An 11986-nucleotide genomic window follows, 5' to 3' on the forward strand; every position below is an offset into this window, starting at 1 on the left:
TACGAATTCGTAGGGTATAAGTGCGCTGAAAATGATGACGTAGAAACAATAGAATATACCATATAGCTGATATTTGATGGGTATGGTAAGCCACAGAATTATGCTCCAATGTTTATGAAAATTGTATTTATTTCAACGCCTTTTTCTGTTCTACATGTATTTTGGTACAATGACTAATGATTAACAATTATGACACAACTGCACGCAACCTTTCTCAAAAAGCTCAAGGCAACGGTTATGAGTACCGTGGAGAGAAGTGAATGTGTCTGTGCTGGACAACGAGTAAGCTCGGGCATAGAAGGTAGCAGAGAGTCACAGTATGATATATCTTCCGAAAGAATGCAATTTAGCAATAGTTTATGTGCAAGGGTTCGATGAAAATGAATCCTCCATTTCAAAAATTCGAAATACAAGAGGATTCGCTTCAAGTATGTAAATGTGGTCAGATAGAATGCCTTTCCTCCATAGCCGATAGATATGATTACATCTACTGTGTGAAAGCAGTTCCATTGAGTTGATTGAATACTGATAGCAAACACAAAGCATAACAAGTAACACGTGGCTCTATATCAATATTTCTAACAGAAACGAAAATGTAAGTATTACAACTGATTTGCCGCATGCAATATCTCACACAGATCCCTGATTTTCTAGTTGCTCAGCAAACAAAGATAAATCGATTCGAACGGTATGATGGTGCCCGTCCGTCCCTATATCCTGATGCAGTAGGACACTCGCAACATAGTGATAAGCATCGAAAGTACCACTATCGCATTAGTATGCGAAGGAGATGGCCATGCACTGCTCGAACCAGCCTTGGGTGCGATGGTGCTTGTCGAGGGTCGCAGAATATCACCCAGATTGGTAATAATATCTGGCAGTGGCTTAATGTTTGTATCACAAGCCGTATTTTGTATTGCGTCCTTGACGGTGGCGGTCAGAACACGGAAGTTGACATCGTTTCGATTGAGTGATTCGTACATGTACTGGTGTAGCCGATCGGAAAGCACCCAGAGGTTACTTTCGTCGTCTACCTTAACATCATTGGGGAACACCATGTCAACGGTGCTCATATACACGCGACCGAGCGATTTGATTGTGTATGCGCGATTAGACGTTTTCCAGCACGTGATGGCATTTAGGTTCGGCAGCGCGTAGAAAATGACGCCCGTTTTCTGGTCGACGAACGCCACCCCGGCCTGACCGTTCGGTCCGCGGGATCCCAAAATCTTAAACTCATGGTAGTTGCCCGATTCGGTAGCGTACGTTTGATTACGAAGCACTTTAGTCGACACGGAAAATTCGTTCAACGAGCTGAGCGGGTGGAAGTAAAGCGTAGAATAGCCGTCCGATTGTGGTTTCAGCGCTATGCCGAACAGCCCATCGTCCCACTGGAAGTTGATACCGGTTATGTTGTAGTTGCCTGCCAGTGGGTCGGGATGGAAGTAGTGATGTTTCACACGCCACGACTCTTGCTGCTTCCAGGAGTAAACCACCAATCCCGGGCTACCGAGATCGGCCGCATAAGCGTATGTGTCATCGCAATCGTTATCTTCTACCGCAATGTTGGCGTAGAAGGAGTTCTCTTTGAGATGATCCGCCGGGAATTTGTAGCGGCGCAGCAGATTATCGTTGTGCAGATCGTACACTAGCAGGGAAGTTGGGCTTGTGACGGTGGTATTTCCCAGCAGTTCCTCCACACCGGTATCCAACACCCAGAGACGGCCGCAGCGATCAGCTCGTATCCGGAAGGGTGACACGATTTCCGGAGCTTCCGTTTCACTGGTGCGCCGGTGTGCACTCCAGCTTGGATAGGGGTGCAGGCGGGGTGATTGTGTTGTAGTTTCTGAAAAGAAGAAATAACCAGTTTTAGTTACTCAAGCTTATTATAATATCGGATGATGATGGATGGAAATAGTAATAGTTAACAATTCAAACAAGAGATCTGGAATGTTGTTTTCGTATAAAACTACTATAAATATACTATAGCGATTCACTATGCTCTTAGGTCTGCTCGTTGTCCGAATCGTGTAAATTAAACTAGTGTTTGCTAGCCGAATCGTTGCCCGACACGACAACAATCTATAATACAAATACATTGATTGAAACAAGCATTCAAAGCGACCGAAAACTTGTTGCGCTCGAACTGGAGCATTCGCAATTGGTTGTTTAACTGTGTCTGCAGAGAGGGAAACGTGCTAAAATGTAGCTCCACACCCTCGTTGTGGGAGCCGCGAGCCTGTGCTACAAACACCCAACCTTGGAACTTTAATAAGACAATAGTAACATTCACTGGGGCCATGATATGCATTTTTTTCCACACTATTATTGAGCTGTAGTTCTGCACCATCCGAAGGCGTCAGTTACCGGTGCATGGCCAAAAGGGTTAAATGATTGTTAATCGATCGCGAGACATGATCACTTATTTGTAGTGGTACAAGGCTACCCATGCGAGCATTCACTCTCGGGTGGTGAACCAGTTCCAGACGGTAATCGTAACTTCCCCTTATGTACATTAGAATTAACCGGCGTTGCATTGGGTTAGCATTACAGCTTGTTTCAGATTCCACAAGACAAACATAATTGATTGTACTGTTTGTATGACTGATCGTATGACATTTAGTTCATCCGATCAACTGGAGATTCCAATTCACCTACGATAGATAGATTCTTATAATGATGAATGATGTATAAGGCTTAAATTCAATATCTCAAAGCGATACCTTAGGTTCAGCTAGAGTGATTCATGCTGTTGAAACCCATAATTTGAAATGGAATAATTGAATGGAATTTCCATTTGCTATTATGGTTTATTCGGGTAAATCACAGAAAGCCGACTAACTCATTAGTGGATAACCGTGACTTAATCAATTGCAGTTGTTGTACCAATTAAAAATACTTTAATAATACGTTACACATTCAGTTTGAATAGTACACTTTGTGTAACATTGCATTTGAGTTTTTATAGTTTAAAATTAAAATCTAATAACTCATGCTTATTTAGCGTATAGTAGTTGCATTGGATGCTTAAGATGCGGTGAAGTGTTTGTTTTTACACAATAATTATCATGCATTTTGAGTAATAAATATATGTACATTTCATTATCCACCTGGCCGATACTGTGAGCAATTAAAGTTGACATCACTAAGGGAGGCGGGGGGGGTATGGGTTTGAAGCCTAACATTCAGCTGTACCAATGGTACAGCGTGACCCGGAGGTGTGTGTGTATGTGTGTGTTTGTGTGTGACTAAAACAGTAGCGCACAATAGCATGAAACAATAATGGGAAGTTGTGCTACCAAAGTGACCGCATAATTTATTAGCCGCAAAATGTTGCTCTAACCTCCAACTGTACAGCTGAAGGTGGCCTTAATCTAAGCACCTTCGCGGTTCTTGTGTACACCAACACAGGGGCACGCGCTTGTGAAGGCGGTACGCGGATGTATTAATTCGTTGGCGCGTGCGCACATACATACACGGTCGGTATTGAAAGGCGTGTGAATTCGATGGTAAGATAATCCGATCGTGTCGGTTGATTTGGCTTCCTCATTTCACGACCGTGGTCAGGGCTCGATCAGTGCAGTGGAAACTGCACCTAACACGAACCGAAACACCCTTGAACTCTAGGCACACCTAGCTGGAGCCGCACGCCGCAGTTTGCCGGCTGTAGATGTTCATTTTTATTCAAATGTGTAACGATCATGCATTATACCAGGTATGTCAAACTGGTGGCCCCTAAGGGATTGGTTTGCGGCCTGCAAAGCTGTCAAGTTATGAATTAACCAGTGCATATGTGGAATGAAATACCTATACGATTGATATACGAGCTAGATATGGCGACCCGCTGAACGGCTGTTCGTGTTAACAAACGGCCCGCCAACCAAATGAGTTGCACGCGTCTGTTTTATACCAATGAGTATTTGCTATCCTGCATGAGTCACACAGGGATCGCTAATCGCTGACAATTTACAAACTGCTTTTTCGTTTTTTAAATGGGGAAAAATAGAGCTTACCGTTGATGTTGATGTAGGCCAACGATGCTGGAATGCCTTCCTTCCACCGGGGTAGTGTCAAAAATAGTCGTTTTTTGTACACCTCCAGCCCAACCGGTATTACATTCTCCGCAATGTAACTTTTGCTGGCGATCGCTTCCTGCCGTTCAGTTTCACTTGGAAATTCGAAATCGATTTCTTTCCATTGATATGCCACTCGCAAATTGTCGTTTGCAACGATATGCACCGGTAGAAGGGCTAGTAGCATGCAGCTGCTGACTGTAAAAGCCAACGCCACAGGCGTTCCTCTAACCTTCATCATGAGTACTACTCCGTCTTGCCGCAAACAGCTGTTTGTTAACTTCTTCACTTTGATGCACCAGGCACTTCGTTTCAATCACTGTGATAGCGTTAAGCAATCGTGCGCCTATTCTGGTTTCTTAACGTTTCACGAATCGCTTATGTCGAGATTGGCCGACCTAGCACCACCGAACGTGAGTTGTTTAAAATGCAGAAAAATACACACTCTAACTGTTCGAAACTGATACCTTGCACGCTGGGTATTACCCGACTGAGAGCACTTTCTTGGCTGTCTAGTGTCGCTCGAGCTAATCTTCTAACTCACTTCCAGCCGAATCCGTCGCCGTTCACGGCAACAGCCACTATTGTACTAGAGTGCAACTGCTCAAACTACTCCAACGACCACTCGCGGAGTTCAGGCGGCGAACTCGTCATGTACGCCAACCTTCAGCATCCCGGCAAGAGTTGCTCAAAGCAGCGACCGGTGGTTCGCTCGTGCTCCTTCGCTCTGCACCGTGCGTCGTATCATTCTTTACCGCTCGCTCCGTTTGCCTTCGGGCGGCTAGTTCGGCGGCACTCGCTCTAGGAACCGCGGTCCACCTTTCTCGCCCGGCACACCAACTAACCTGGATGATAGTGAGAGGAAACAAGAAGAAAACGATAGTGACCAAAAATTAAAAGAACTTGCGCAGTAAGGTGAACAGCTTTTTCGTGCTCCCCTTCTCGCTGCCACTCGTGAGTGGTGCCTATAGTGGTGTCGTTGCCAGTCACTGCCATCATCTCCTCCCCCCCTTCCAGAGGTGCCGATCTTTCGAGCGCAGCACTGTTTACCGCTTTTGCTTAGTCGATGGCTGTTATGTATTTCCCACACGCGGTGAGCTTTTTGATTTGCTAGTTTAGTCGACGGTAGTGTATGTACAGGGCATCGCACACTATTGATCATCGTGGACATCATTGCTAACATAAAAAAAGAAAACACGCACTCATGAATTTACCCATGATGGTTCACGACGGTTCAAGATCTTTCTGATTGGTACTGCTTTTTGAGCCATTGCGTTGACAGTCGCGCATGTTTGCTCGTTATGTCTCGCCGGTGTGACTTCATTGAGAGGCGTATAGAGCTTAACCTTGAAGATTCACCCAGGACCCAGAAGGTTGATTTGTTTTTTTTTTGTCGGCTCCATGCGAAGCGGCTCCATTCCTTCATTAAGTTTTCCAAAGAAGCTTTCAATAGCAGGCTGATTTTTACGACACGATATTCAAATTCAAACAGGTCCTCGATTGCTTGCGGTTTTAGCGTTGACAAAGGTGTGGTCGTCATCGCGTAGTCAGGCGTGTTTCATTAACTTATGTGAAAAGAACAGCATATTTTATTCGTGAAAACGCTTTCTATTGTAATGCAGCTCGTTATATCGATCAAGCAAACCCCATAATGTCCATAACGGATTAGCGTAACGTATTTTGATTCCCTCGTATGATTCATTGCTTGGTATGGGAAGTTTACCATTCGGTGATTTATATATTACCTCCTCAAGGATTTTCCCAAGATGTGAATCATTCTTAGCAATCGAAGCGTTGACTGGTTTGCACTACTTGTAATTCGTCACACAAGAGCACACAAAGAGCAGGAATCACGTTCCCAAACGTTGTAGTTGTTGTTGTTGACAGTTGTTCAAATTGGTTAAAAACGATTCTGTTCCATACTATTCTAATTTACTTAACATAAGCTATTGATAGATAATATTTCTATTAAACAGTAAAAACCGAGGGGATCTTTTGATAGTACATAACATTCCTTTCCTTATTAGCTTGAAATTACCATTTTATCAGTATTAAACGTAGCCTATCCAATATTGAACTTTACTTTACGATCGAAGGCAACATTAGATATTTACGATAGGCGATCGATATTCGATTTGATGACTTGCTGTTTGGAAGTATCTTTTCAAACCGTGCGCTGCTGCCGTTGCTGTGCTACGTTTGATCGGTTTGATCGAGGTGAATGGATCGTTCAGACGTCTGGACTACGGACCTGTATCTAACACATGCATTGTGCCGATTTACTTTCAGTGTCTCGGACGGTTTCTCCATTTTGAATGAAGTCGTCCCTTCTAGATCGGCAATAAGAAATCTATTGGCAAAAATTGCATCGGACGGATCTCAGGGCCTGTAGGCAATTATATGGTGTAGCTCAATGCTGTTCACGTTAGCAGAAAGTTATGCATGGTTGAGATGGGGCTAGCGAATGACTATGCTGTGTGTCTAAAAACCGGCTGAGCACAATTTCAAGGACACCGGGAATGTTGCAGCAATCAAATGTACCCCTTATACGTTTACACGTGGATGGGTTAACTGCAACATCTTCTGACAAGGATGTGAAATTCTTGACGAAGCCAACTCTCCTGAACAAAGCTTTAGAACTTGAGATCTAGCTTTTCGTTAGATATATCTTAAATGATCAATTCTGCGTTGCGTTCCCTCCCTACCAATTTCTAAGCATCCCGAATGTCATCCGCATCCGATGCCTGGTGCTAGAGAGATAAACAAACCAGAGAGCGACCGTTGGTTACATTCATGCCGGAGGGAAAAGGACCGAAAAAAGGGCAAAATAAAAACAAGAAACATCAGCGCCACTGTGGCACGTTGCGGCAGTTGTGTATAGCTGCATGGCGGCAAAATCTAGACAAACAGGAGAAACAGGTTTTTTCGCTCGTCTGTAGATGACGGTATTACGGTGGGAGAAAAGGTAGCATGTGCAGGGGACATGGCCTTTTGGGGATGTATGGGTGGCAGAGTATTAGCTACAAAATTCACGCTACTGCTGCACCCTGCCAGTGTCTGCCTGTCTTAGAGGGTCATACTTCATTTCAAAGCGTCACTAGCTGGTATGTGCTGGTTCTTTCGTACCACCAAGTTGGTACTAGGGTACTAAACAGGGTGCAAATCTTGACTTCCCATGGTTCGATTACGGGAAGCGCAACTGTCTGTTTTTTTTCGGTTTCTTTCGACGATGGAACGTGGGCTGATGTGGCGCTGTTCAGCTCATACTGTCATACCCATTCGAGGGTCAATTGTGTAAATCACAGTGCCGGTAGTTGTAGGCTTCACATGCAACCTGAACGCGCGCCCTCCGGGGTGCATCATAATGTGCGAGAAATTTCACTTTCTACTCCGACCGATTCCGAGTACCGTTCGGGGTTTAGCTTATTACGGGCAGTACAGCCAAATTGCTCTTTCCTTCTATGCTTCTCGACGAAGTGATGGATGCGCATTTAGCTAGCTCATCGAACGCCACTTGTCCGTTCGCATACCGACCGTAGCGTGGAGTTTGCATTTCCTCCCCAAATTCCCCCCGAAGACGCAGACCGGGTGGGCACCCACGGTGACGGTGCGGCAAGCACTATTATTCGCTCGCCAAAAAGTCTACACCAAGCATCCGGTGTGGCACACGTAATATAACGGTACAGTGGTCTTCAAACTGCACACCATTGGGCACTGGTCAAATTGTTGGTCTTGCCATTTTCTTCGAAAGCAATGTTCCGCATTCCAGCAACGTGATGGGGGAGGGTGGATGCGAGCTTATTAGATTAAATTGAACACATTTGTTTCACATAGTTTCAATGTTGGTTTACAGTACAATGTGTTGCCGATTGATCAATGACTTCATACACTTGCACGAAACTACAATAGAAGCTGCTCTAACCAATTTAATCGTACAGAAACACGTGAACTCTCTGGAATACTCACTTCGGTCAAAAATCACAGAACAACAGACTAAGCAACGTATTTTGTACGGTAAGAAGAACGATCACGAGATTCACGTGTTGATTAACAGCGTCCGAAAAACGTGGCGATCCACTCTCGGCAACTGCGAAACAACGATTGACGTCGCTGGAATGGAAAGTATTTGGTGTGGCGGATCTCCTCCATTGAGAAAAAGCTACCCCCATCAAACCGGATCGTCGCGCGTTTGTCAGCGCCACGGTGCGAACGATCGATCGCTCACACACATATATATGCATGTTGCTTGTGTTTGCCTCTCGCTTTAGCCTATGTTTTTGGCTGCTCGTTCTTTTGCCGTGCACTCGGCGAATGCTTTTGGGAGGTTTTGTTTTGGAGCCGAAAACGGGGTGCCCTGCTCCTAGAAGAGATCAGCATTAGATGCTGCATTCAGCGAAGTATATTCGAGAATAGTTCGTGTACAAAATCGCGTACGTAATCAGGGCATCACGCTGTGTAAAGCTGTCCAGTCAGGTGTAGTTAGTGCTGCGCGTACCGGCCAGCATATTATTTTTCTCTGTCGCTGTACGCTTCGTGTACTTTACGCACGAGCGAGCATACATTGATACATGTGGTTGTGTGTATATATCACCCTCGTGCACGTAAGGGAAGCATCGTCACAGGTGATCGTGGTACAAAGGTAACGTGTCGGGTGCGTAGGGAAATCCCGATGTTTACAAAACAATGAAGAACTGTACATACATACCGCTTGGCATGATGTGATGAATGGGAGAGCTTACTGTTAATGCATCCACATGGAATCCGCAATTAATTGCAAGCAAATTGTTTGGATTAATTGCGAATGACAAAATATTACTGAATCATTCGAAATCTTTTCAATTACCATCAACTCAACACCAATTGCATTTATGTATTTCACTTATTCGGAGTAGCTTAGAGTCATCGTTTTCATTACATTTTCATGATCATCATCATTATGACAAAATGGCTCCTGTCGGTGATCCTTTCTCAGGTGGTGTCACCTCATCTGAGTGGTTGGATGTGTTCGTTCTTTGTTCAGCAGTTGTTGATTCCGCTCGATCGTTGCTTGCCACTTCCTTGTCTGCTTGTTTCTTGCGCTTTTCCGACAACAATCGACGAATGAAGACCAGCTCCACAATTTTCTCCAGCAGCCCAATTAGCCCAAGTACAGATAAACCAAGCAAAAATCCCAGCGAACCTCCAAGATCCGAGACGAACTGATTAAAATCGTATCCGTGAAACTCTTCGACGATCTAAGGTAAGGAGAGAACAAACAACAAACCGAATGTTTAAAGAAAACCAACACTAACACTTGTGCTAGATGTGTACATACAGTGACCATTTTGGAAGTGTAGTACACCCAAAGCTGTGCAGCAGGAACACTGATGTGGAAGGGTTTACGGTTCATCACGGAGGCAGTGTAGATGGTGGTGGTGCAGGGTTGAAAGCATCCGCACTGCGTCCCATCTAGATCTTCCAGCTGGCGGTATAGTTTGATAAGCTGCTTCGTGCTTTCGGGATTATCGCAATCCCGAACCCCCAGCCCCGGCATCCAAGGTCCAGAACAGCCGACCGATTCTACTACTGCTTTCCAGTGACAAATTTCTCCACACTTGGGTTGGGAGAAAATTGTTATAAAAGCAGTTATAATCGATTGGAAGGTTTAATTAGTTACCTACCCTGGTGGAGCTTACGGAGGAAAACTCGACGCATTCGTTCTCGTAACTCGCCAACATGAAAAAGTGCTGAGTCGATAAACGAATTTCCATTTCTTCGTTCGCTTCGAGGTACAGGTATTCCACGCGACCGGACGATTGCATTCGATTTTCTGAAAGTATGCATTCCGCACAACGTTACAGGGTGGTTAGGTGGCATTTTAAATTACATATATTTGTTCCTCGTTTTTAGAGCAGATCATATGTACCAGTCGGTGCCCAATGTCGGTGTATTTTGACTTACCAGCAAATCCTTCGGTTTCGTCATGAATAAATACATGCCAGCCTGGTGGCATGTCACCAACGCTTACTCGCGTGTTGTTCGTATCATGCCGCAGCATGATCGAGAAGCCCGCCTCCTTCCAGGAATGCTTCGTTTTGGTTAACGGATTTAGCGTGTAGCACCGTCCCATGTCCAAGTGCAAACTTTCCTTCACTTCTATATCTATAAAAAGGGGAAAATAAGGCACATCACCAATCACAAAAAACACAAACATCCACGCAATTGCTTCGGAGCACTTGTACATACTTTTTGTATCACCGTTCAAGCCGTGCTGGATGAAAAACTCGCTATGATTATAGGTGGCTTCGTTAAATAGCTGCTCCAGCGAAGACTCGTCGAAGGGAAACCGATCGAACGAGTTGGTGTACTTGGGATGCATGGCCAGGTTGTACTTCGCCATTATGTCCGACTTGTACGCTGGCTCGCGGCAGAAGGTGATCGCGGGATATAGCATGGTGTCGTTCAGATCGAACCGCGAGTGAGTTGAGATTGGAGGATTGCACAGCTTTTTGAAACAGTCCGTCAGCTGATACATGACGACAATGCTGCAGATGAACAGCACTATCCCACGCACCAGACGCTTCGGATCGTGACACAGTGCGTGAAGCAGGTACCATAGTTTGTGTCTCACTTTCGCGACACTAACCATTATTATTGCAGCGGTCGTAGGTATAGATCGAGATGCTGAGAGTAGTACTGTCGGGTGATCATTTTTTAAGAAATAATTCACAATTCTTCCGCACTACTGACAAGAGTTTCACTGCGTTAGCTACACACCTTTTCCTAGGTTTACCGAAAGCTTAACCACATACTTTCTGCTTTTATATGAACGACGCTTGTTGATAAACTGCAATAGCTCGCGGGCATAAATCAGGGGTTTATCAGAATACACATTACAGTGCTGTTTATCTATTGGAAAACGAATCGTAAATCATCGTAAATGAAACGCTCGGCTATATCATGCTGTTTTCTGCTTGTTGATATCATTTGCACCGAAATATGTTACATACTTGAACGTTTTTTTATCGCAGATCATTCGCTTATTGATTTCCCAAATGATAATGATAGAGTGCCATGTAATGAACAATTTTCAGCATCAAAAAATTGTTGGTCAACGATATGGAACATGTAGTTCTCTTTGTGTTTCATGCCATTGGGCGTTTTAGACAATTAATACAATATGAATAAATTATGAATAAATTGAATTTGTAAATTTATGAATTTGTAGAATCTGTATGCATTTGTGCTTTATGTAATGCTTATGTTTGACGATTTTAACGTGCAATTTGAGCGATCACGTGTGCAAACGCCTAAATGTAGACAATAGAGTATGTATGGTGAGATAAGTGAATTTGGTGAATAACGAAATAATTAGCTTTAATGGCCCCAAATGCGAGTGATAAATTTAAAATGTATAAAATTTTAACGATTTAATTTTTTGATTTTTAAATTGTGTACATAAATAAACGCCAAAAATTAAACCAGTATTAAAAAAAATAATTCTATGGTAATAAAATCAGTTCAACTCCTAAGCTTATTGAACTTACATTAAGCTTGGTCGCTAGATGTCTCTCGTAGTCCTGATTTGAAGATGGCACAAATGTATAAAAATATAACAAATGGAATTCAATAAAAAATCTTTTCCTTATGATAACTGTGTATAAAGTAAATACAAATGGCTTATCTCTCAGTAAAAAAACAATTGAGAAGCAGTAGCTAAATATTTGAATGACAGGGCTCTACTCAAAACATTTGCCTTTTAATGTTTTGCTGGGCAAGGTTTTGTGTATACAAAAATTCCGCTTACAATGTTAGCGGTTTCAATTGAAAGATGTTAGCAAAAATGGGTTAAGCAGGTTTGGGAAAGACAACATGATTCCATCTACATCCCAAGCTTTGATGTTCATCAAAGACGCTTTTACTTTGCAGTCATT

At 43.6% G+C, this 11986-nt stretch overlaps 2 protein-coding genes across 2 annotated transcripts; both read right to left on the bottom strand.

The window, feature by feature from the left end:
• Positions 1-104: 104 nt before the first annotated feature.
• Positions 105-8224, bottom strand: LOC121597753 (protein yellow). Its single transcript, XM_041923816.1, has 3 exons — positions 8040-8224; positions 4014-4918; positions 105-1846 (listed from the first exon to the last, which is right to left on the bottom strand). Exons 2-3 carry the CDS (start codon positions 4312-4314, stop codon positions 711-713), a joined length of 1437 nt encoding a protein of 478 aa, XP_041779750.1. The 5' UTR covers positions 4315-4918; positions 8040-8224; the 3' UTR covers positions 105-710.
• Positions 8225-8920: 696 nt separating this feature from the next.
• On the bottom strand, positions 8921-10853 carry LOC121597755 (acid-sensing ion channel 4-A). Its single transcript, XM_041923830.1, has 5 exons — positions 10299-10853; positions 10014-10214; positions 9734-9882; positions 9388-9666; positions 8921-9307 (listed from the first exon to the last, which is right to left on the bottom strand). Exons 1-5 carry the CDS (start codon positions 10699-10701, stop codon positions 9008-9010), a joined length of 1332 nt encoding a protein of 443 aa, XP_041779764.1. The 5' UTR covers positions 10702-10853; the 3' UTR covers positions 8921-9007.
• Between the last annotated feature and the right edge of the window lie 1133 nt (positions 10854-11986).

Source organism: Anopheles merus, chromosome 3R (genome assembly GCF_017562075.2).
Source record: "Anopheles merus strain MAF chromosome 3R, AmerM5.1, whole genome shotgun sequence".
In the NCBI taxonomy this organism is placed as follows: Eukaryota; Metazoa; Arthropoda; class Insecta; order Diptera; family Culicidae; genus Anopheles; species Anopheles merus.